Genomic DNA, 27715 nt, shown 5'->3' with positions numbered 1-27715 from the left:
AATAAAAGGGTGTGGTTAGGAAGAGTAAAAATCTTAGCAAATCCTAGTATCTACTGCGGTGGGGCAAACTAATCTTTGATTGCCTTTGTCATTGTCACTGTGATGCCAGGAACAGAAATCCAAAATAATTCTTTGGAGGTAGCATTAATTATAAAATAAATTAAGGACTTTCTTTTATCTTCTTTTTAAAAATGATGCTGAGAAGTTAAGTCTGGACAAATGAAAAAAGAAATAATGTTAGATAATATAGGAAGTCAGTCACCTAACTTATAGGTATAAGTATCCGAATATTTAATTCCATTAGTACACTATACTCAGTACTCAAGAGTATTTTAGAATCTATACCATTTTTAATATAATACAATGAATATGATTTTGAGAATAGAAATCCCCGACTTGGTCATTAGTTTTCTTATTCTGTTTGAAGGCTGGGAGAAAAAGGCACCAAAAGCAGAGGGAAAATGACAAGAATTCCCAACCCCTGTATTCTTAAGTGACTCAACAACAATGAAGGAAAAAGAAAGGGTGGGTGGAGTTTGACAAGGACTACAGGAGTAGATTCTGAGACTTGAGTAGGATGGAGGAGAATCAAGAACATCAACCTTCTCTAAGTACTTCTTCCATCTCCCCAGATGAACTGAGTTTAGCCACCTCTACACAAGTATTCATTTAGAAAGCAGTATTTTATATTAGAGACAGAAGAACTGAAAAATCAAACATGTTTATAACAGATATAACTTAGTATGAGATAGTCTAACAACATGGTGTAATGGAAAGAGTGCTGGTTTGAATAAGGAGATTTAAATTTTAATCTAAACTTTGTTGTTTATTTTCTATGCAATCTGGGGAAAAAAAAACCTAAATCTATTTGGTCTCAGTATTAAGGTGATAATATTATTTATTCTTCAAACAAGGATACTTTTGAGAGTAAAAGGAGGCACTATTATAATTATGCCAGGACAACACGTGCAAGCCAAGAACTGTGGTGATCCTACTCAGTGTCACACAGATGTGAAGTAATAGTATTATTCTCACACATGCAAAAACTTCTGCTCTGTATTAAAATACGTCATTCTTGATTTAATTTGTGCTCAACAATAAGTTCTGTCCTGTAGAAGCTTAAGAAAACTGAGAGACCACTTCTGATGGTATTTGATACCATCTTTCTTCACCTTCAGAAGAAAGTCATTAAAGAGTAAGTTTTAGAGACCACCAGAAATGAAGAAAGGAGGGGGAGACTATATATAAGAAGCATGGAGAAGCAGAGAAGAGATGGAACTGAGAGAAGACAGAAAAGGAACATAAGCAGACTGAAGGTGTAGAAACAAGGGCAGAAGCAAGTATGCTTGAGAGTAGATTCGTAAGTCAAGCCCAAACAGCCCAGGACTCTTGTGTCACTCACCTAACACCGTGAGACCGGTGACCCCAATGTTCCTGCCCCCTATGTCTGGAAGGTTGTTGACCAGGCATTGGTAGGTTCCAGTATCTGATAACTGAGTGTTATTAATGAAGACAGAGACATTGGTGGCTGGCATGGTGCCTGTAAATCCTACCCTACCATGGAAACGAGGGGCACCGTCAAACATCTGTCCACCCTGATACAGGATGACCTGGAAAAGAAAGCAAAATAAATACACTGGCCACTCTATCCTCTCCTAGACACAAAACAATAACTATTTGGTAGACAGTACTAAAATGCTGCACCAAACGTTGGAAAATTTTATTTCTAATATGAGAGTTATCATCAACTTTTTTTCCAGTACTTGTTCATAGGTATCTTGGAGTTTTAATCTTTCACATACCAAATTAGAATAATATATTTTCCTTATCTAACACATCAGAACATAAAAAATGTCTTTGCTGACCCTACTATCAGTTCATAAATATTTTTACCAGTTCAAAAAACTGATTCCAAAATAAAAATTAAAAAATATTAGCACTGCCATTCTCATGCTTATTAGGTCACACAATGATAGATCATAGGTATAGATTGAAAGTAAATAAATGTCACAGAAGGGAAGTAGATTTACAAGTCCATGACTGCTGTTCTTATGTCAGCCTCTATTATCAAAGTTAAGTCTTCAGGGAAGACCTAGAATGACATAACAAAAAGCCCATTGGGCTGTGAGTGAGGGACACAGTTCTATTCAAGTTCTACCTGTAAATTTATTTAGTAACTCTACTCAAGCTCTTTACTTCTTTAACTCCATCCTTGATTCCTAAAATAATAAGGTTGGACAAAATGATCTTGCAGGCAGAGTCTAACTACAAAAATTTTGTGAAGAAACAAAAGAAGCTTCTATTTAATTTCATATCAGAAAATTTAGCTTATCAAATATTTTGAGGTAATAATCTGCTTACTGAAGGAGAAAAGCTTCATTAACATTGTAAATAAAGGTATAAGCATTATCACAATTCATTAACTTCCTGGGCATTATTTTCTGCAGTGAGTTCTACAAATTATGTGTCTTTTTCCTGTAATTTTGCAGCTTATCGGGGAGTAGCTTCCATTTTCATGTACATTCTTTCATGTACACATTATATTAATAATTTATATGAGACTTTTTGAGCTGGCTAACATGGCTAGTCATGTTTTACTTTAAAATACTAGTGAAATTAAATTTAAAAAAATCAACCACAACCTAATGTTACTTCCTTACTATTATCACTATCTTTTAAAAGTATGCTCTCAACCATCTATGTTGGTGCCAGTCCCTTACGGTCAAAATTGCCTATTAGCAATGTTTTTGATAAAATTACAGGTTCCTACACAAAACACTCAGGAGGATATTCTTAACATCTGTTACCTTTCTAAAAAGAGGATAGCCTCTTCTGATAGTTGACTGATAAGGCAGAGGAGTAGGCCTTAAAAGAGCACACACACATTGAAAATGCCACCTTACTCTTGAAACCAAAGATGTACTCAGGATGCTTGCCTACCCACCTCCTCTGAAAAGATTAACCTTTCAGAGGTAGCGCAGGATGGAACAGAAGTACCTGTTCAGGTTGGTTGGCATTGGAGAGAGGAGTGACCATCCAAATGACATTGAGGTTAATGAGGGCAGCGCTGGTAGTGAAAGTGCAGGGCAGGACTGCTGTCTGACCCCGGGCCACTTGGATACTCCCAGGGCTCTCTGACACTTCCAAGGATGCTGCAACACCTACAGAAGAAGGAACAGGAAGGTTATATGCTTGTCCTTTCCCGATAGTCCAAACTCCTTCAGGAAGGTTTGTGTGTTTTATGTTATCACATTATTATTGATCATGTGAACAGACTGACATGATAGTCTTACTAAACAACTCCTGACCAGTCACTGAGTCAAAATAATAAAAATGGTTCATCCCTTTACCTCCTGGAAACTACAATAAAAAAACATTAGAAGCTCTTTACTCTCTTTTGGAAGATGCTATCTGATATGCGGCCAGATTCAAATACGACACAGATGAATTCAACTGATGGGGTTTGATGAAAGATTAAAAATAAACTGAATTTTCGAAGTGTTGTTACATAAGCACAGTGCAAAATTAAATGTTTACATATAAATCTAACAAATCATATAAATCTAACAAAATATGTACAGCACCCATACACAGAAGAGTATACAATGCCTAATAAAAGAAATCAGTTAAGACTAAATATATGCAGAGATATGTAACGTTCATGAATTGGTAGAGTCAATCTTAAGATGCCACTTGTCCCTAAATTGATCTATAGATTCAGAGCTAGTCCAGTCAAAATCCCAGTAGTTGTTTTGCAGATATTGACAAACTCTAAAACATATAGAAAGACAAAGAACTAGAACAGCCAAAAGAATACTGAAAAACAAGAATAAAGATGAAGAATTCACACTACCTGATTTTAAAACTTGCTATATAGCTGTAGTAGAAGAGTATGGTACTAGCCTTTTAAGGATAGTCATACAGATAAATGTCACAGGGTTGAGAGTACGGAAATAAATCTTTATATTTATGGTCAAATGCTGCTCAATAAAGGTACAAGACAACTACATGGGGCAAAAACAGTCTTTTCAACAAATGGTGCTGGGATCATTTTATAGCAATATGCCAAAAATTAAATATTCTGAATACAAAATCAACAGAAAATGATCACAGACCTAAATAAAAATCAACAGAAAATGTTCATAAACCTAAAAGAATCATAACATACAAGTACTCAGCAATTTCGTTTATTAGGAATCTACTGAAGTAAAATGAAAAAATATGTCCACACGAAGATTTGTCCATGAATGTTCATAACAGCATTATTTATAACACATCCTGAAAAGGAAATAATACAAATATCCATCAACTGGTGAATGGACAAACAAAATGTGATATATCCATACAACAGAATACTGTTCAGAAACAAAAATCATCAAAGTACTGATACATCTTACAACATGCATGAGCCTCCCAAAACATATTTCTCAAGGAAGCCAGATGCAAAACACTATATAATATATGGTTCCACACATACAAAATGTCTAGAAAAGGCAAATCTATAGAGACAGAAAATAGATTAGTACCACCCAGGGATACAAAGGATGGCAAAGGGACTTGTAAATAGACTTAAAGGGACTTTTTAGTGATGGAAAACTAAAACTAGGTTCATGTGATGGTTGCACTCTGCAAGTTTAAAAGTCACTGAAATTTTTTTTTTTTTTTGAGACAGAGTCTCACTCTGTTGCCCAGGCTGGAGTGCAGTGGCACTATCTCGGCTCACTGCAAGCTCTGCCTTCCAGGTTCATGACATTCTCCTGCCTCAGCCTCCCGAGTAGCTGGGAGTATAGGCACCCGCCACCATGCCCGGCTAATTTTTTTGTATTTTTAGTAGAGATGGGGTTTCACCGTGTTAGCCAGGATGGTCTCAAGCTCCTGACCTCGTGATCCGGCTGCCTTGGCCTCCCAAAGTCCTGGGATTACAGGCGTGAGCCGCCGCACCCAGCCAAAAGTCACTTAATTTTATAGTTCAAAGGAGTAATTTTATGGACTATAAATTGTATGCCAATAACACTTAAAATTCTAAAAAAGAAAACTGATTCACCAGAGCCAACTCATGGGAAATCAAAATAACTGTTATCTCTTCTGCAAAGCCTCCTCCCTGGGATGATGAAACAGTATGGAAATAACAGTAGATCAAAATAGGCCATGGAGACCCTACAAAGAAGTTATTTTAGATCATGAAAAACACATTAAGTCTGTGACAGTATCTCAAACTGTTTTACTTTGAAGTGATAGTATCTCAATTCTCCCAAAAAAGTTAACAGAATAACACACTGTTATAATTACAATTAGTTTAAAAAATAAACATACATAACACCTTCCCTCTATAGAACTTCATGTTCTTCACATATAGTCTGATGATGTTCTCAGGAGTTAAATTTGCAGAATAAAATGTTTCATAAACTGTCTGTGATAGAATATAAAGATATTCTGTGATATATAGAAGTCTATAGAAGAAGAATGTAAAGAAGTCTGTGATAAAATATAAATTTGATGACATCAGGAAAAGTTTCTAAGATAAATAACATTAGGGGAAGTCTCTAAATTTTTAAAAAGAAATTGAAAGAACCTCAGGAATTAGTGACAGAATGGGAAGGTTACTTGATCATGAAGCAGGCAATGAATAGAATGAGCTACCTCATAAGGTACAAGTGGGTGAGAAAATGTATTTGTTATAACGATATGATAAATTCACAATAAATGCTGATAGAGATGTTTTTAAGAATGAGTGTGGAAGTCAACTAGCGCCAGAACCTCCATCACTGCATTCTTCAGCAATACTCCAAGGAAGAGGTAAAGGAAATATGATCCCACCTTAAACTATACGGGATTGTAAGTACCTTCCACCAGCAATTCACTAATTTCAAGCTTAACTCAAATAATCTTTGATGTAAATTTTTAAAAATAACCAATATGAACTAAGAATGAAAGAGAAAGAGAAAGCAATCACAATAGGGTGAGCAGAGGACAAGGAGCTGTGCGTGACAGGGCTGGGAGCCAGGGAAGCCACAGGACTGCTGGCACAGAGCAAGCCTCTGGGGCAGCTGAAGTTGTGAAAGGCCAACTTCACTTACTTCACGTTTTTACATAAGTTCAATCCTAAATCTCACATTCTGAAATAGTTGAAGAAGAAATATTCTAGATGAGCTGCTTTCAGAACTTCAAAGGTGTAGGTTTGAAGCTGTACAGATCGGGTTTGAAATGTGGTACTTTCATCTATTTAGCTGGATGGCCCCAAACAAGTAACTTAATCTCTGAGTCAGTTGCTTCATCTGTAAGACAGAGCTAAATATTATCATCACATCATACAAGGAGTATGACGAGGGCAGTACCAGACGCTGAGAATGACTACCACCACCACTACAATTGCTAGCTAATAATTTTAGGTCACACTGACTACACCAAGTCCACATTAAGCTCTCTCTATATATAACATGTATTATATATATACATATATGCAAACTCATTTAATCCTATAAGGTACTTACTGACATTATTTTCATTTTACAGTAGAAAAACAGAGAATTAAAAATACAGCTCAAGGTCACACAGTCACAAAGCTAGGAAGTGGTAAAGGTCTGGCTTCCAACCCAGGCAGTTAGTCTATAAGAAACACACACTTACTACTACACATAACTCAACACACAGAAATCATTCCATATGTGTTTGTTGTTATTACTATCACCCCAACATTATATGAGGACAAAATTTAAAACCAGAATGGACTTTTACATAAAGGCATTAGAAACTCCTTCTACTTCCTGCTTCTCAATCTGCAAATCAGTCCGCCTCACCCTCATCTCCCTCTCTCCTGTCAGATTAGAGGAGTTTATCTAGGACCAACCCCGTATGTGAGCTTTAAATACCATCTGCTTGGTGGTAGTGACCTTATCATAGTGACCTTATCATAGACTGCCCCATCCCGTAACTTCAACCCCCTTTTCTGCACTGGAGACTTCCTGATAGCATTTAAACATCCTCAAGAATTTAAACTGAAAACAAAATTCCTACCTCCCTACACCCCACAGTCCTCACCAGGGAGGTCCTAGCTCTCTGATACTTCATGTTAATCTTTTTGAAAGCACTGTCTATACTCTCTCCACAGAATCTATTCCTACTCCATAGTCTTCAATCTACTTCTGCCCCAATCACTTCTTAAAAACAATTTTCGCTAGGCTTCCCAGAGACCTCCTCGTGGCTGTATGACACTTGTCATCATTCCTGGACTCTCGTAAACATCTGACAGAGATGACCCTTCCCTCCTCCTTACAACATACCTTTCTCTTAGCTTCAGTGATGTTAATATAATTCACTTCTGGTTTTCCTCCCAACTCTCTGGACACTTCTCACTTTCTCTTGCTGTTTTACCCTTTTCCACATGGTTATTAAATGTTGGTATTTCTGAAAGTGCTGACTTGATGCCTTATTCTAAACTATCTCCCTATAGAATTTCATTTACCATCATGAATTCAATTCTCATGTAAATGCTAATGGCTTTCGAATTCATATCTCTAATCAAAACCTCTCCTGCTATATCCAATTGTCTCCTAGACTTCACCACGTGGCTACCTCAAAGGTACCTCAAAAGTCAGCGTGTCCAAGATCAAACTATTCCTTTGCATGCTCACCTCCCAGATATATTCTGGCTCCTTCCTGATGCTCCCTATGATGGTGAATGGCTCAAACAGGGCCAAGCTGGGCAAGCCAGACATTTAGAAATCTGCAAGTCAATTCTGTCATCATCTCCCAAACCCAATCCATGATCAAATCTGGCACATTTTACTAACTAAATTTCTCTTGACTCCTGGAATCTGAGTCTTTACTCTGTTTCCTATCTTTCCTCTATCTGGTTTGCTTTGTTCCAAACCTCAACTTCTTTACTTAGTAACCTATTCATAAACCCTGGCTTCTTTACTTAGTAACCTACTCATCATTTACAATAGCTCAAGTGATACCTTCTCACAAGAAAAGCCCTGACCTCTCAGTCTAGGTCAGAGTCTCACGAAGTAGTGTCAGAACACCACCAAGCTTTTAATCATACCTGGCGATTATTTAACAAATCCTCATCAGTATACTGTATGGTCTAAGAAAGCACACCACAGGAACTCAATAAATACATGTTGCTAAATTGATCTAATCCAATTCCTTCAATTTCCACATGAAAATATCAGGGTATTACATATACCCTGAGATACACACACACACACACACACACACACACACACACACACGTATATACATATACACACGTATACATATGTACATATATACATATATATATACACACACACACACACATATATCAGATGCCAAAGAGAGTTTTAAGACAAACTGCCCTCAAGAATTTGCACAAAGAAGATAGCTGAAAATTGGTTACATAACTTTGAGGACTACACAAAGGGAATAAATGAGTCAAGGGTGAAACTCTGTAAAGAGGCTTTGTGGAGAGAACTTCTAAATTAGAGCTGTGGTACACTATAAAGACTCACTCACCCTATTCCCACCTTGTAGGTGAACACACATGAAAGCTGGTGCAGGGTCATCTTAGGTCCTAACAAGAGGGCTCGCTGATGGGACCTCAGTAGAGGAAAGTTGAAGCCGGATATCTGGACTCCTAGAGGGTATCTCACTGGCAGTCAGGGAACCATACTTATAATTCTGTATATAAATTAAGATTTTCTTGTTTTGTTTCATTTTTTAAATTTAAAGTGATCAGAAAAGTTGTATAACCTGCTTTAGTTTCTCATCTAGGGAAAGAACTGACTCATGAATGAATGTAAAGGTATGCAGAAGACAACATTTAAGTTACTCTGTGAATGTGTCTCATGGTTCCTCTTTAGTATATTGATAGAACTATGTGTAATGAAAAGTTCCTTAGAATAAGAATGAGGGAAATGGGTGTTTTATTTTGCATTTTTCATGCTTAATTTTTTCTATCCTATTTAAAAAAACGAAAAAAAAAAAACCCTATTTCCTTTTAAAGTATATTTCCATGTTTGAAATTCTAGGCAAGAATTTAAACTTGAATGCTAAATATAGATTTAAAATCCACTTAGGCTGGGTGCAGTGGCTCACGCCTGTAATCCTAGCATTTTTGGGAGGCTGAGGCGGGCAGATCACTTGAGGTCAGGAGTTCGAGATCAGCCTGGCCAACAGGGTGAAACTCTGTCTCTACCAAAAATACAAAAATTAGCCAGGCATAGTGGTGGGCACCTGGTAGTCCCAGCTACTTGGGAGACTGAGGCAGGAGAGTCTCTTTAACCTGGGAGGGGAAGTGGAGGTTGCAGTGAGCCAAGATTGTACCACTGCACTCCAAACTGGGCAACAGAGTGAGATTCCATCTCAAAAAAAATAATAAATAAATAAAAACACTTAAAATATCTTACAATTTGCAATATTTACACGTAAAATGCATACTTTAAGAGCGAAAGTGACAGCATTTTGCACTTGAATCTTTTCTTTGTATTTCACCCAAGAAAAAATGAGTCAACTCATGAATTCTGAATGACTCTCAGCAATTACATAAAAAAGACATAAAGTGCATGGTCATATTTCCTCTGAGGAGTTAAAGTCATAAATACAGTTGTCTGTAATCCTTATTTATATTCCTATTTCCCAAGATTTAAAGCAGAAAGGCATTCACATTATCTCAAACCTCTTGGTACATGTTAGAGGAAATGAAGCTGGCCACAAAGAATCTTTAAAAATCCTAGGAAGTACCATCCACACTACACAGCCAAGAGAACAATGGACATTTTACAGTTATCTGCCTACTGCTAGAGTCAAATGACATGAAATCCCCCCTGCAAACGCATCAGAGAGAGAACGTCGGAAGTTCACAACGAGGACTGGCCCAAGCAATCCAATGGAGATTTCACAATAGCGTTCTCTGATGACTATGGAGCAAGGGCTCATGTTTCAGGATCAGCCCAACTGCCAGAACACTTCCCTCTGGGAATATAATCAGCAAAGCATCAAAAAGACTTTACGGCACTTTGGGAGACCTATGTTATCCTTCTGCCTAAAATGTTAATATCAATGGTCGCAAAATGCTTATTGGTTTATATCATCCCATATGATCTCACAAGCATTTCTTACATAAAGACATGTAAGGCATGTAATACAAACTTATTTAACCTATCAAATTAAGTTTTATAGTTTATCAGACTGACATGAATTCAAAAAGCAAAAATTCTACACTATCCTATCCTCGTTTTCTGAAGGAAACTAAGGAATACCACAATTCTCTAGCATTGTAGTAGTTTTTTAAACAAATCATTCTCCCTTCATATTTTAACCAAATTTTAATTAGATGAAATAATCTACCTTTATACTTACAATATACTCTTTCTTTTTACAAACTGCCATCTCAACTAAAAAAAATGTTTGCATTAGCTGAAATTCAATTATATTTTGGCCATTTACTCAGTGCTAAGTGAAATGAAGAGTAATAGCTCACTAACTTATCAATATAGATGACTCTATTACATATTGGTCATCTACATTAATCAATTTACAGGATCACTGCCAAGTTTCTACTTCATTTTATGTCATATCACACAATATATTTTACGGTTGGTATACGATGGCAAGCTACCATAAAATTATATATCTTCATTTTCTGGCTGAAGCATTAAACATTCATTACACAGTCTATGTAACATGTAATAGTCTGGCTGTAATATGTAATTGTATTCTATTTCTGTGGTACTACAATTTCCCTTTAGATATAATTTCAGTGCTTTCTCATTGACTTCTCCCCTTCAACCACAAACATTGCTCAGGGACCATCCCAAGGGCAAAGAGCATGCCTTATACTGAATTAATGCACACTCTCTAGATTATCACTCCTCTTTGTCACTTTCCAAAAGATCTCTCTCTCTCTATATATATATATATGTGTGTGTGTATGTGTACATATGTATATATGTGTGTATATATATATGCGTGTGTATACATGCTTATTTGATTCCTACATGTCATGGCATATATATTACGTGGGTAGCATTAACTCAGCAGTATCTCCTAAAACTTGGTGTGAACTTTATCAGAATTCTCTTCAGCAAGTTTCCTCTTATTATCACTTCCTCCTGATTTCATATCTGGCTATCAGTTTACATATTCTACTCCACTTAGGAATCCCCTTTTGAGGGGCAGTTAGTAACACCAGGCCTGCATTTCACATGGCAATTAATTAGTGCTGCCCCTTTAGACAAAACAGGAGCTTTCCACACTGCCAGGATCCCCACCCACTTCCTGTTATTCCACGATATAACCCACTTTACTCCATCATGTTACCTGTCTGACTCCTATGGGCATTTATGTTTGCAACCTCTTATTTAAAACTAAGCAAGTAATGTGATTACAATTAGCTATAAAGAATCAAGGCACAAAAGCAGAACCAGGTTTTGCAGTGTTATGATGGACATGCTACTATGATTGCTATCACACTCAAAACTGACTTCAGAGAAAGGACAAAGAAGCAATTCCTTGAACATGAGTCGCTATGGTTTATGAAATAGGATCTTATTTACATCCTGGCTACAAGTGATCATACAAGGAATCAGCAATTCACCAAGGAGAGGCTGGACAGCTAATTATGAGGTAACTATTATAAGATAATATAGTTTGAGAAAGCAAAGAATTTGGGAAAGCAGTAGCATGTGAAGACAGAAGAGTCAAGTAACTAAAACAGGCATAAAGAGGGATATTACATAATGACAAAAGGGCAGTCTGATTCATCAAGAACATAACAGTCCTGCGTATGCACCTCACAACAGAGTTTCAAAGTACAAGAAGCAAACTTTGACAGAACTAAAAGGAGAAAAAGTAAAAAACCTGCAATTATGGTGATTGCAACAAGTCTCAGTCATTAACTTATAGAACAGATAAAAACAGTAAAAACACAGAAGACCTGAACAATGAACATAATATAAATGAAAATTTTAGGACGTTCTACCTAACATCATAGAATATACATTATTTTAAAGTAGACATGGAACATTCATCAAGGCAGAACATATTCTGGACTATAAAATGAACTTTAGAAATTTTTAAATAATTAAAGTTATACAAAGAATATGAGTTAAACTCAATTAACAGGAAGAAATCCAGAAAACCATCATGTATTTTTTTTAAATCACTTCGGGCCGGGTGCAGTGGCTCATGCCTGTAATCCCAGCACTCTGGGATGCCAAGGCAGGTGGATCACCTGAGGTTAGGGGTTCAAGACTGGCCTGGCCAACATGGCGAAACCCCGTCTCTACTAAAAATATAAAAATTAGCCAGGCGTGGTCGCATATGCCTATAGTCCCAGCTACTTGGGAGGCTGAGGCAGGAGAACTGCTTGAACCCAGGAGGCAAAGGTTGCAGTGAGCCAAGATCGTGCCACTGCACTCCAGCCTGGGTGGCAGAGCAAGACTCCATCTCAAAAAAAAAAAAAAAAAAAAAAAAAATCACTTCTAAATAATTCACAGGTCAAAGAAGAAATCACAAGGAAGACTAGGAAATATTTTTAATTATGTGAATATGGAAACACAACATACCAAAATTTATGGGGAAGCAACCAAAGCATTACTTAGAGAAAAGTAATAGCAGCATCTAAATGTGCATATTAGAAAAGAAGAAAGGCTTATAATCAATGACCTAAGTTTCCACCTTAAGAAACTTTTTTAAAAAGTAATATAAATTAAATCAAATGCAGGCATACAGAAGCAAAGTATCAAGACAGAGTAGAATTCAATAAAGACAGAAAAACAACAGGGTAAATCAAATCAAAGTTTAGTTATCTGAGGTCAATAAAATTTATAAATCTCTAACCAGACTGACAAAGAATAAAGAGAAAAGTCACAAATTATCAATATCAGATATGAAAGAAGAGACATAATTACAGATCCTACAGACATTAAAAGAAGAACAAAGAGATATTATCAGTACCAGTAATTCAAACAGCTAACAAATTTAATGGTAAAAGATTTTCCTCCGACAGTAAGGAACAAGGAGAGATGTCTGCTCTTCCACTTCTATTTAACATGCAGATCGTAGTCACTGCAATAAGGCAAGAATAAGAATTAAAAGACATATAGATTGAAAATTTTAAAGTAAAATTGTATTTATTTGCAGATAACACATCTACATTAAAAATTCTTACAAGTCTACAAAAAGAAACTAATTCTAATAAATGAGATTAGCAAGGTTTCAGAAATCAAGGCCAATATACAAACAGCAACTATTTTTCTATACAGTAGCAATGAATATTTGGAAATTAAAATTTGAAAATGATACCACTTAACAATAGCATCCAAAACACGAAATAGTTAAGGATAACTTTAAGAAAATATCTGTAAGATCTGTGCAATGAAAATTACAAAATTTTTCTGAGAGAAATTTAAAGACTTTACTGCATGGAGAGACAAACTGTGACCATTAGTCAAAAGACTCAATACTGTTAAGAGGTCAAGTCAACCCAAATTTATCTTTAGATTTAATAGCATCCAAATCAAATTTTCACTGAGCTGTTTTGTATAAATAGACAAATTACTCCTGAAATGTATGTACAAAAGTGAATATTAAAATAGTCAAATTTTCAAAAAGAAGTTACAAAGTAATATAGATAAAGTAGCATTGGCATAAGGACATACAGAGAGTACAAAAATTGATTCATACATAAATGGGCAACTGATTTCCAACAAAGGTGTCAAAGCCATTCAGTGGGAAGAGTTTACTCTTTTTGAAAAACTGCACTGGGGAAAAAATAATCTCCATATGCAAAAAAAACAAAACAAAACAAAAAAACCTCTGCCCTTATCTAATACTTTATATAAAAACCAACTCAAACTAGATACAAAATTTAAACAGATCAATAAAAACTGTAAAACTTCTGGAAGAAAACACAGGAGAAATTCTCTGTGACTCTTAGTTAGAAAAAGCCTTCTGGAATAGGATACAAAACGCATTAACTACTTAAAAATTGAGAAGACCTCATCAAGATTAACAGTTTCTTGTCTTCAAAAGACACTATTAAGAAAATAAAAATACAAGCCATAGTTTGGGAAAAAATATTTTCAAAACGCAAGTTCTTATATTTATAATACCTAAAAACTCTTAAAGTTCAACAAAACAGCTCAATTTTTTAAATGCACAAAAGATTTGAACAGACACTTCACTATAGATAGAAAGCATACAAATGAGTGATAACACCCTGAAAAGACGCTCCACTTCATTAGTCAACAGGGAACTTAAAACCATATTGAGATAATACAAAACATCAACTAGAGTATATTATATTAACATGACAATGCTAAGTGTTGACGAGAATATATAACAACTAACTCTCATACATTTCTGAAGGAAATGAAAGGTAGTACAGTTATTTGGAAACATGTTCTTACAAAATTAAATGTATACTTAACTATAAATCTAGCAATTCCAATTACCGATATTTATGCAAGACAAGTAAAGATACAGATCCACAGGAAAACCTATATGCAAATGTTCACTGCATCTTTATTTTTAATAGCCAAAATACCAGACACAACTCAAATGCCCATCAACTTGCAAATGGATAAAACAATTGTGACATAGCCATTTAATTAAATATTACTTATGAAAAAAAAACACACAAACTTCTGATATATGCAAAATGACTAAATATTAAAGCTATTGTGTTAAGTGAAATAATCCAGAAACAAATGGCTATATACTGTATGTATCCATTTAAAAAAAAAAAAAATCCATGGAGAAAGCAAACCTATACGGGCAGAAAACAAAGCAGCAGTTGCCAGATGCCGGAGCTGGGACTGAGGGTTAGAGTGGGGCAGAGAATACTACATAGGGCAGAAGGGAACTCCTTGGAGGGATAGAAATATTGTACATCATGGTTATGGTAGTGAACACAAGACGAAACATTTGTCAAAACACAGTAAACTATATACCTAAAAAGAGGGATTTTACTGTATGTAAGTTATATAAATCTGATTTTTTAAATTTTTTTAGCAAAAGGTATGTTGGGAAGCTTACAGAATCATGGAGTTGACTTGAGAAACAAAGTAAGAGCTAATCTTCCAGGAAAACATCCATAACTATACCATAAAACTGGCTTAAGAAAATTGCTGCAACTGTCCCTGTCACCAAACCCCAAATGCCAAAACTTTACTGCAACTACGAATGATGTCCCACTGCTGTATCAGGCACTTAACCCTACAACACTATGACCCTGCAAAGCCATACATACTCTTATGCTGCTATGTTAGCAATAGAAGCTCAACATAGAGCTTGTTCTGTCATGTTTCTTCTTTCAAGTTTCTTCTTTCCAGTCAGGGCCACAGATTCTCTATGTGAATCTGACTGAAGGGCCGAAGTCCAAGCTGCACAAGAGGCCAGAAATTCAAGTTCTCATTTCTAACACTGGGGAGGCAGACTCATAACGTGGGAATGCCTCCAAATAGAAATACTATTCAAAATATGATTGCACCCATGAATATGACTATGCTGACGATAGCAAGCAACAAATGAAAACATTAAAAATTATGTCTTTCTCCTTCTTCTCTCCTACCTCTTCTAAGCCTATCTTTGTCAAGCCCTCTGTGTATTCCTTTATCTTGTGGGCTTTGCAGGGTGGAAAGATGAAACTACCGAAGATCAACAGGCTTCCCGTCTCATGTGAAGCCTATGCTCACTGAGGAAGCTATACCAGGGCAGAGGAGGTGGGAGGGGCTGCCTTTGAGCCTGAAAAAGGAGAAAAAAGACTACTGGGAGGGAATGGAAGTTGGCCAAGTTCCTTGACAGAGGAAATCCACGCTCTACTTTGCTCAGAGGACAAAGGAAATAACGGTGCCTCAAAGAGGACGGCTGTCCTGGAGACTGGGGCTCTGGTCATAACAACATTCCATGTGTCCTACAAGGCACAGAAGCTGCAGAGCAACACAAAGGATCCTGTGGGCTTGAACAAAAAGCAGTTACTCCACAGAAGACCAGAGGGGTCCTCCCAGCATTCTGGCTCTATAAGAGACACTGCAGCGTATAGAAGGGAGCCCCAATAATTGATAATGACCACATTGATTTTTTTAAAAAGGGGTCTCAGATTTGAATTCAACTTGACATTTTAAAAAACAGATAAATATACATTTCTTACAAAATGTTGTAGAGCCTAGAAATGATGAATAAAGTTTAAAAATAAATCTTAATGCCCCAAGCATTAGATAAGGACTTTAAAAAAAAAAAATCTCTGTGCTTTCAAAAATTTCAGAAATCATAGTTTAAAGACAAGGCAGGGAATGAACAGAAAAAACTGACAGAATCTAGGGGCTATTTTTTCGCTATTTCAGGATTGTCTTTTATTACAGTGATACCCCTCTAGCCAAATCTGAACTTCCATGTGACTGGCCTTTTTCAGGGAAAATAAAATAAAAATTCCTTGCTGCTTAGCTTTCTAAAGGACTTCTGAAAATCTAGGCTTTTAACTTGGATAATGAATAGGGTGAGAAGAACGCATTTTTCTTTCCTGTATACGGAGCACTTTATATTTTGGTAGGCCTCTCTGACATTGTGATGCTATAGTTGCATGTCCTTATCAGTCTGGTTACTACATTGAGATTTATATTGGGAAATGCTATCTAGAGTTTCCAGATGGCAAGAGGCCAGATAAAGGGCCTTTGCTGTTAAATACAACCGTGTACTCTCAACTTCACCACTTGGTTGAATATAGCTCTACTTGGCTATAATGAGCAAGCTCCATTTGTTTAATGAAGCATTCATATGACAAAAGTGGCTAAATCAACAAGTAGAGTTATTTATGAACAAATAAAGCCATCTGAAACCATCAGGAAGGATGTTACATTCTGAAACCAATTAAATTCTTTTTAAAAATGGCTCAACTGAAATATTTTATTCTTGTTCACCAGTAGCACTGCTTCTTTCCAAATTAAACACTACTTTTAAAATTTTTCTTGATTTTTAGATACGTTTGTGTTAGTACTAGTTTAACTTCTAACTAGTTTAAAGCATTCTTCAGTTTTTAATATACAAATATTTTAAATGTGGAAGCAGAGAGTTTGGTTATCCTTTCAGAAGTTCTCTTGAAGTCTAGGAATATAGATAAAGGTAATACGGCATCATCATTAGGTTCTGATACAATGTATCTAAGTTTACTTTCTATGACCTTCAAGGCTCTGCTTAATCTGACCTTTGCCTATCTTTCCAGCCAGTCTTATAGTACTTTCTTCCACAGTGGACTTTTCTCAGGTCCAGCAACACACTGCGCTCTCCCATCTAAGATTTGTGTGGTCTATTGCCTTAGCTTGAAAGACACACACACACACACACACACACACACTCTCTCTCTCTGTATCCCTCTCATTTCTACCCATCCTTTAGATTTCAAAATTCTGCTGACCTCCAGAACAGACTACGCTTCCTTTTTAAATGCCCTCATGGCACCCTGTACTTCCTTGATATAGTCATGACACTTTAAATTCTCTTAATAGAGGCCTTTCTCAATTTGATTCTAAGTAGAACCTATATGCTCAGGTCACTGTACACATAGACCACAATATAGTAAATGTTCAACATATTTAATGTTCAATATACTTGATGCTATTCATCAAGAATTTATGTGCCAAGTATTGTTTTAAGTGATATATATAAAGCTTAGTAAAAAACAAGACTTGGAGGTGATATGACTATTAATCATATTTTACAGATGAGGAAACTGAGACCCAGAGATGGAGCTGGGATTCAAAACAACATCTAGTGTGACTCCAGAGCCTTTCCTAACTCCTACCCCTTACAGCCTCTGAGGAATGCTGAAAACAGCACAGGATGTAAAATTCAGGTACAGCTACCGACTAACTGTGTAGCCTGGGGCACATTATTTTAATTTGTTGGCCTTAGTTTTTTGGCATCTTCAAGAAAAGGCATAAAAATATCTGCCTCACAAAATCACTTTGAAGAAATATACATTAAATGCCTTGCACAAAGGAGGTTTTTAAAAAAGAGCAATTGAATTTGATCTCAAAAAATAATGTACAAATAAGCAGAAAAAAAAAAACAGAAAACAGAGGACAGAAAATAGCACGTATTCACCTAGTGTCATATAATCGTCCCAGTAGCATCAAACTTCTCAAGAAAATTGTGGTCATACTCTTATTTTGACACAGACCTACAACTGTGATTATTGAAAGTAACACAAAGTTACTCTGAAGCATATATTAGGAAGAAGCTTATTTTGGCATATGAGTTATTACATATCCATGCTTTCCACCCTGCCACCTCAAAGTCAAAAACCCCATGATGAAGCCATGGTGAAATTCAAAAGTAAAATGTAAAGGAAAAGTAGGAAAGAAATATTTAAAAACAAAAATTGGTAAGAAATGAAAAGATAAAACTAAATGAAACCACAGAGTGCAGGAAGAATAAGCAAGGAAAGAGTAGAGGAAGATAATGGGGATAGAAGGCACTGTATTGTTGACAGCATCTGATCTAGAGATTAGTGTTATTTCTAAGCAGATTAACCAAATCCTAACTGTTCCACATCAGGTCCTTTCTCTAAGCTTTTCTTACCTCGTATCAGCAAATAAAAAATAAAAAAAATTTGAAACACACAAATGAAATTAAAGGAAAAAACCACCCACACAAACCAGAAATGTCCCGGGTTGACAATTCATCCTAATATGCTTATTCTCTCCTTCCGTTCTGTGCCTAGACTAAAATTATGAAAGTCATCAACCTTAAAAGAAGCAAAAAAGAAGAGAATTAGCTCCTCTGTGTAATTTTTTTAAATATAGCATCAAACCATCTCCCCGTCAGCAACAGGCACTGCAGTATTGAAGATCATCACATGAGGGCAGAGGGCGTAAAAAAGGATGGTGTGGTGGCAGATTGTTATTTCTGTCCCAGATAAAGAGAAGAACTTTTAACCTTATTGTGCTTTTCCTTATCATAACCTTCTCCATAGCAACCATAGAACTGCAGGAGCAAGAAACAGATGGGAAGACAAAAAATATACATACATTATTAACCACTGGTGCTACACACACACACACACACACACACACATATAAACGCTGAAAAATGAATTCAGTAATGATTTTTTTTAGAAATCACACAACTTCCTCCCAAGATTTCATATTGTTATAGAAGACTAACCACTAAAACACTAGGCTAGCATAGTATTATTGTAATTTTTCTATAGTACTTATACTTGCAACCTATTTGTAGCACTTTACAACAGATTTAATCTCTAAAATGAGCCTATTTTACTTTAAAAAAAAAAAAAAAAGAAGAAGAAGAAGAAGAAGAGGAAAAAAAGAAATCTTTTGAGGCCCAAGAGATTTCTCAATGTTTAGTCCAGAAGAATAAGCTTTTACCTCTCTTACTATTCCTGAATAACTAAGACTGACATAGTAGTCATGTTACAGGATTATGACTTTGTGTCCAATGTATGTCATACTGCTGGTGAAAAGCACTTCTTACCCCTATTAGTCATTCTCCTAGGTTTAAAACCAGAAAATCTAGAAAGGGTCACCACTAACAGGCATTTTTATGACAGGTAAAACAATAAGAGTACAGCCACTCTTTGGGCACAATGCTCCCTAGTCTGCTATCACTGTTTCTTTATTTTGGCTTAACGTTAACTGTTTAACAAATGCACATGGCCGGGCGCGGTGGCTCACACCTGTAATCCCAGCACTTTGGGAGGCCGAGGTGGGCGGATCACCAGGTCAGGAGTTGCTTCACCAACTTCTGAGTTAAAGGGTTGAGAAAATTGTTAAGAATTTAAAGTACTACAACTACTTAAACAATATTAGTAATTTCCTTCCAAATAATTTTTAAAGTTACTCTCTTTTCTCTCCTTCTAAAACAACTTCCAGTTGAGACCAGAAGAGCGGCAGTCCTAGACACTAACTACAACTTTCCTTCACACAGTGGACACCCTCTGATATACTGAACCCCCTAAGAACTAGAGAGGGAGCCTCACAACATTTCAATTTAATCCTTCAGAAAATTCATTACTCTTCAAGGTTGTCTGTGGTTTTGTGACAAAGATATTACTAGGTGCAAAATGGCTTGCAACTAATTAACAAACATAGAAACATCCAACAAACATATACATGCACAATCTGAGGATTTAGGGATGAAATCAGTTATCCAGGTTAGATATCAACAAAAGAGCAGTAATTATAAAGTTTCATGAAGAAAGTGGCTGTTGAGATGTGGATTATAAGAGTAAGACTGACAAATAACAAGAAATGATTTTGTCATAATCAAGAAGTGAAATGAAATAAATGTTCCTTAAATTGATGGATAAATAAGAATTTATTTACAACAGTAAATAAATCCAATACTGTTATAAATAAGACAAAGTTAGCTATAAATTCACATTTTCATGTGAGTGTTTTGAAGCATGTGGACATAAAGAAAAAACACACACCTCAAGTATACTTCTCAATGATTTCTCATAAAGAACACACCTTTGTAAGCAGCACATGGTGTAAAACAAGAAACAGAACACTACCAGATTCCTAAACAAGCCCTCTTTGTGCCCCTTTTTAGTCACTAGCCTCCCCCATTCAGGGTAACTTCTATCTTGACTTTTAACATCATACTTTTAGTTTTGCCTATTGTTAACCTGATATAAACAGAATCATACTGTATATTTTGTGTGTGTTTGGCTTCTTCTGCTCCAGCTTTTGTTGGGAAGATTTATACAGATTGTTAAATATAGCTACAGTTCATTTATTTCTATTACCATGTAGTATACTTGGATTCAGGAATACACCATAAGCTAATCATCCATTCTATTGTTGACTGGCATTTAGGTTATAAGCACATGCACAGATGTAGAACAACCACTTTTTAAAAAATGGTTTGGCAATTTTCTAAACATACGCAAATTCTATGAACCAGCAATTCTACCCCATGTATGGGTATATACACACCCATGTTAAATATATACATAGAAACATGCTGTGAAAGTGCTTTGCAAATGGCAAAATGTAAAATGTAAGGAATGTTACCAAACAGCTGAAATGCACTGTGTCTTTCTTGCAACACAGATTCTTGGACATATCAGATAATAAATGTATTTTGTACTGAAAATAAGATATTGTCACTGTTACCCTCAGAAATTACTATAAGAATTCAAGAGTCATGGGAGGAAAAGGCAGAGGAGTACTTCTCTGCAGGAAATCTGCTGGGACACGGCAGGTCTCAGGGACTTGTGTCTACGTGAAAACTTGAGACTTCAGAAAGCAGTGGATATGAAAGCAGCATGCTAAGTCCCAAAACACAAGAAATGAAGTTCCCACAAAATGGGTGATTACAGAATCCTTGACTTGACCAGAAACTCAAATTAAGCAGGGAAAAGGTCTACAGGTTAAACTTTGGGTCTGGTAAACAGGGTGGTAATAGTCAACAAGGGGGATCAGTGTTGGATGTCATAGTAAATACAGCCATTTGTTATCCTGTTCTCTGACTCAAATGCTGGGAATTTATCCCTAGTTCCTTACGAGAAAACTGTAAGAACCTTAAAAAGCAAACATTAGGCCGGGCGCGGCGGCTTACATCTGTAATCCCAACACTTTGGGAGGCTGAGGCAGGTAGATCACGAGGTCAGGAGATCGAGACCATCCTGGTTAACGTGGTGAAACCGCGTTTCTACCAAAAATAAAAATTAAAAAATAAAATAGCTGGGCATGGTGGCGGGCGCCTGTAGTCCCAGTTACTCAGGAGGCTGAGGCAGGAGAATGGCGTGAACCCGGGAGGTGGAGCTTGCAGTGAGCCAAGATGGCGCCACTGCACTCCAGCCTGGGTGACAGAGCAAGACTCCATCACAAAAAAAAAGAAAAAAAAAAAGAAAGCAAACATTACATTTAAAGGCACAATTTTTTAAATAAAATGATAACGAAGGCAAAGACATCCTGATAAACTTCATAAAATAACTGATAGGAAAATGATACTCTTTGGCCCCCAGCTCAACCAGGGTAGCACAGGGGATAAAGGGCACAAGAGGCACCAGAGAGTCCACAGAAAATGTCAACAGCCACCAAGACCATCGTCCCAAGAAACCAAAAAAGAGAACAAAGATTTTTACCATTCTACTATTGGAGCAGAAAGTCACAACTGCTTAACTCCTCTGTTACTATTACTCATGCACTGTCTCACTAGGATTGCTTTAGCCACCTGAGGAAAAAAAAAAAAAGGTTATACTCTGCCTCAGAGTTGCCCAGAAGCTTAAAAAACCCTACGGGTAGTCTGACCACTCACATCATTGAAAAGAAATACAACACATGAACATACACAGACACAAAAACCACACAAACACCACTTCAATAATAAGATTCTCCTGAACTCTAAACAGACTCCATAATTGTTAACATCTAAGAGGCTTTAATAATGAAGTATGCATAACTGAAATGTGATGAAACCTGAACCTGAGATCTGTTATCTTTCCTCTGAGGGCTCTAAGCAGTTTCAATTTTGCATGTATTATTCTCAACATTCTCGCAAATTAGGTGGGCATTGCTGCTGTTACCTTCATTTTACACACAAAATAAGGAAGGACTCAGAGTAATAAAGTAGCTTGCATAAAGTAATCCAAAACATTTATCAAAGCCAAGACTAAAATTCAAGTCTCATGATGTTCATTTTCTTTCTACTGTAACACACAGCCCCAGGAGAAAGGATTAAGCAAACAGCTGTTCCAGGTAGGTCAAAAAGCCTCTGCGTATCTTCCCTTGGGGAGAAGTGATGCATTTACTCTAATGTGAGGGTAATATTTGAAATTAATTTACCAATGAAAATTGGCCTTAGTCCTCAAGCCCAAGGCCTAGAACAAATTAGGTTATGCTGGAGAGGGGAAGGAATAATTACCAATGCAAACCCTCAATAAAAAAGGGAAATATAAAGAATTATCCCTAATATTTATTGAGTCAGGAATGGAAGCATAAATTTATACTTCCCATGAAACATGTAATACTTGATGCTATCACTCTTTCTAAAGAAACCACAGCACATACATGTTCCCTCTATACTTTCTCTGCTTAAGGAGTAACACGTGGGCTCCATCACGAATGGCAAAAGAGACATAATCCTATCCACTAACCTGAATAGCCCTAAGGGATCTGATCTGTTATATCAACTCCTCGCCAGATCAAGCTCTCTCCGGTTAAGTTCTAACACAGTAAAAATTCTTCAAATCACCATTAAGGTTAAAATTGTGCTATTTCCTATTATAAACAATAAAGCATTATTCTAGTGATAGCAAATGTTGATTGCCACGACGAGATACAACAGTATGATGACACAGTAAAAAATTCCTAAGGTAATATGCCTTTTATATATTTTATAGACAATATTCAAGGTTAAGCTTTCTCACTGATGTATTTCTCCTAGTAGGTGAAAAAAATACATACATGCAAGCATATATATACCCCAAATCAATTTTCCCCTTCTTGCCTGGAAAGGCATTAATAACGTATCCGTTGATGTTCATGGGGGAAAATAAACTACTTTGTTCCCCTATCAAATTTTCTCCTCAACCTGGAGAATCAACTAATGCCAGAGGCCTATAGTCACCAAACCAAGAGCTTTGCGAGGTTGGGGGAACCTCAAAAACAAACTTGTAAGCCGCTGCTGGGGAGCAGATTAACAGCTAAGCAGTATAAGACCAATCTTACAGTACTGAGCATAACCGGTCTACTGGCTCTGGCTTGGTGATTTCTCATCAAGGAACGGATAACTTGGTAGACAGTAATAAATGAATATGTTTATAAGCCATTAGGTCAGCTCTATCCAACAGAACTTTCTGTAATGATGAAAATGTCCTGTATCTGCACCACTCAACATAGTAGTAGCCACATGTGTCTATTCAGCATGTGAATTGTACCTAATGTGACTGCGGAACTGAATTTAATTTAGACGTCCATATGTGGTTAATGGCTAGCATGATAGCACAGCTTTAAATACTCAGTCTTTTTATAGAACTAAGCTATGTTTCATGCATGTATACCTTATATCAGAGATTGCAACTGGTGATTCATACATCAAAGCTGGCTGACAGATGAGTATGGTTTGGTGATTAGAGTATTTCAGCTTTTAATCTAAATTGAAACTTATAGGCAGGCTACTCCCCAGTTGGCCACTGCATCTTAACATTTTCTAATTCTCCATCACACAGATACAACTACACACACACATAAGCATTTGATTTTTCTATCCTACAAAATGTGGTAGTATTATTTTTCAGATTCTTTTTCACAAAACATCAAGAAAGCTTCAAGTGATACTTCTTTTAAAAATAATAGTAGACTAATAATATCTATCCCTTTATTGGTTATTAACTATGTGTTAGGAACCATTCTAAGTCCTTCGCCTGTATTAGTTCAACCCATCAGTATCCATTGAGATTGGTTCCAGGACACCCCCCAGACACCAAAATCCCAAATGCTCAAGTCTCTTATATAAGGTGGTACAGTATTTGCATGTAACCTACAAATATTCTCTCAAATACTTTAAATCATCTCTAGATTACATACAATACCTAACATAATGTAAATGCTATGTAAATATAGTATTGTGTTTCTATTTGTATTTTTTATTGTTGGTTTTTTTTAATTTTTTTCCCCAAAATACTTTCAATCTGTGTTTGGTTGAATCCATGGATGTACAACCCACAAATATGGAGGGCTGGCTATATACATGCAGGCATACTTATATGTATACATACAGGCATACTGTATGTAAACATACAGACATACCTCAGAGATATTAGAGATTTTGTTCCAGACCACTAAAATAAAGTAAAAATCTCAATAAAGCAAGTTACACACATTTTTTGATTTCCCAGTGCATATAAGTTGTATTTACACTATACCGTAGTCTACTAAGTATGCAGTAGCATTATGTAAAAAAGTACATATCTTAAAGTAAAAAATACTTCATGGCTAAAAATGCTAACGATCATCTGAGCCTTCAGTGAGTCGTCATCTTTTTGCTAATAGACAGCTGCTGAATGATCAGGTTAATGGTTACTGACAGCTTGCCTGGCTGTGGTAATAAGGCAACAACGAAATTTGCTACTTTGACACTCCTTTCATTAAAGATTTCTCTGTAGCAGGCAATGCTGTTTGATAGCATTTACCTACAGCAGAAATTCTTTCAAAATTGGAGTCAATGAACAGACATTTCTCAAAAGAAGACATTCAGATAGCCAACAGACACATGAAAAAATGCTCATCATCACTGGCCATCAGAGAAATGCAAATCAAAACCACAATGAGATACCACCTCACACCAGTTAGAATGGCGATCATTAAAAAGTCAGGAAACAACAGGTGCTGGAGAGGATGTGGAGAAATAGGAACACTTTTACACTGTTGGTGGGATTGTAAACTAGTTCAACCATTATGGAAAACAGTATGGCGATTCCTCAAGGATCTAGAACTAGATGTACCATATGACCCAGCCGTCCCATTACTGGGTATATACCCAAAGGATTATAAATTATGCTGCTATAAAGACACATGCACACGTATGTCTATTGCAGCACTATTCACAATAGCAAAGACTTGGAATCAACCCAAATGTCCATCAGTGACAGATTGGACTAAGAAAATGTGGCACATATACACCATGGAATACTATGCAGCCATAAAAAAGGATGAGTTTGTGTCCTTTGTAGGGACATGGATGCAGCTGGAAACCATCATTCTTAGCAAACTATCACAAGAACAGAAAACCAAACACTGCATGTTCTCACTCATAGGTGGGAACTGAACAATGAGATCACTTGGACTCAGGAAGGGGAACATCACACACCGGGGCCTATCATGGGGAGGAGGGAGAGGGGAGGGATTGCATTGGGAGTTATACCTGATGTAAATGACGAGTTGATGGGTGCAGCACACCAACATGGCACAAGTATACATATGTAACAAACCTGCACGTTATGCACATGTACCTACAACTTAAAGTATAATAATAATAAATAAATAAATAAAATTGGAGTCAATCCTCTCAAATCCTGCTATTATCATCTAAGTTTATATGACATTCTAAATCCTCTGTTGTCACTTCAACATTGTTCACATCTTCACCAGCAGTAGATTCCATCTCAAGAAACCATTTTCTTTACTCATCCATAAGAAGCAACGTCTCGTTTGTTAAAGTTTTATCATGAGATTGCAACAATTCAATCACATCTTCAGGTTCCATTTTTTTAAAGACAGAATAAGCTTTTAATATAATAAAGATGATTGAGCATTTGTCAAACTAGGGTATAAATATTACCGGAATTTCCCATGATTTTTTCAGAAAACTTGTAGATATGCAAAAATGAGAAGTAAAAATTGGATCTTATAACTGAAATACGACTCATAAAACACAAGCACTTAAAGGAATTATAATAATAAAGTTTTGAATGCACTGATCAAATGGTGAAATCACTTTATTTGGAAAACTCCCGTTTTTATGTTGTTATTTTTCCTGAGATCTTAAAATTATTTTTTCATTTTTATTTTTATTTCCACAGGTTTTTGGGGAACAGGTGGTGTTTGGTTACATGGATAAGTTCTTTAGTGGTGATTTGTGAGATACTGGTGCACCCATCACCTGAGCAGTATACACTGTAACCAAAATGTAGTCTTTTATCCCACACCCCCCTTCCAATCTTTCCCCGCGTTCCCAAAGTCCCTTGTATTATTCTTATGCCTTTGAGCCGTCACAGCTTAGCTCCCGCCTGTGAGTGAGAACACAGGATGTTTGGTTTTCCATTCCTGAGTTACTTCACTCAGAATAATGGTCTCCAATTCCACCCAGGTTGCTGCAAATGCCATTATTTCAACCCTTTTTATGGCTATTATTTCATGGTATACATGAATATATACCACAATTTCTTTATCCACTTGTTGATTGATGGGCATTTGAGCTAGTTCCTTATTTTTGCAATTGCAAATGGCGCCGCTATAAACACACATGTGAAAGTATCTTTTTCGTATAATGACTTCTTTTTCTCTGGGTAGATCCCCAATAGTGGTATTACTGGATCAAATGGTAGTTCTACTTTTATTAACATTTATTTAAGGAATCTCCACACTGTTTTTCACAGTAGTTGTACTAGTTTACATTCCCACCAGTGGTGTTAAATTGTTCCCTTTCTACCTCATCCATGCCAACATCTAGTATTTTTTTATTTTTATTTTTTATTATGGCCATTCTTGCAGAAGTAAGGTGATATCGCATTGTGGTATTGATTTGTATTTTCCTGATCGATAGTGACGTTGAGCATTTTTTCATATGTGTATTGCCCACTTGTATGTCTTCTTTTGAGAACTGTCTCATGTCCTTAGCCCACTGTTTGGTTGGATAGTTTTTTTCTTGCTAATTTGTTTGAGTTCCTTGTAGATTCTGGATATTAGTCCTTTGTCAGATGTATAGACTGTGAAGATTTTTTCCCACTCTGTGGGTTGTCAGTTTACTCTGCCGATTGCTTCTTTTGCTGTGCATAAGCTTTTTAGTTTAATTAAGTCCCATCTATTTATCTTTGTTTTTGTTGCAGTTGCTTTTGGGTTCTTGGTAATGAGGTCCTTCCCTAAGCCAATGTCTAGAAAGGTTATTCCAATGTTATCTTCTACAACTTTTATGGTTTCAGGTCTTAGATTTAAGTCCTTGATATATCTTGAGTTGATTTTTGTATAAGGTGAGAGATGACTCCATT

At 36.3% G+C, this 27715-nt stretch overlaps 1 protein-coding gene across 4 annotated transcripts in view; it reads right to left on the bottom strand.

Annotated features, from left to right (window-relative positions):
* Window positions 1-27715, bottom strand: part of IGSF11 (immunoglobulin superfamily member 11) — a 128030-nt gene that overhangs the window by 20341 nt on the left and 79974 nt on the right. For all 4 annotated transcript variants that reach the window (XM_065539170.2, XM_045385476.3, XM_045385477.3 and 1 more), the window contains exons 2-3: window positions 2998-3161; window positions 1403-1610 (exon numbers count right to left, since the gene is read on the bottom strand). In XM_065539170.2, the coding sequence (XP_065395242.1) occupies window positions 1403-1610; window positions 2998-3036 (247 nt within the window). In that variant the 5' untranslated portion in view covers window positions 3037-3161. The remainder of the gene's footprint in view (window positions 1-1402; window positions 1611-2997; window positions 3162-27715) is intronic.

Source organism: Macaca fascicularis, chromosome 2, assembly GCF_037993035.2.
Source record: "Macaca fascicularis isolate 582-1 chromosome 2, T2T-MFA8v1.1".
Taxonomy (NCBI): Eukaryota; Metazoa; Chordata; class Mammalia; order Primates; family Cercopithecidae; genus Macaca; species Macaca fascicularis.
The sequence above is the reverse complement of the archived record's forward strand: the minus strand, read 5'-3'. Positions and strand labels throughout refer to the sequence as shown.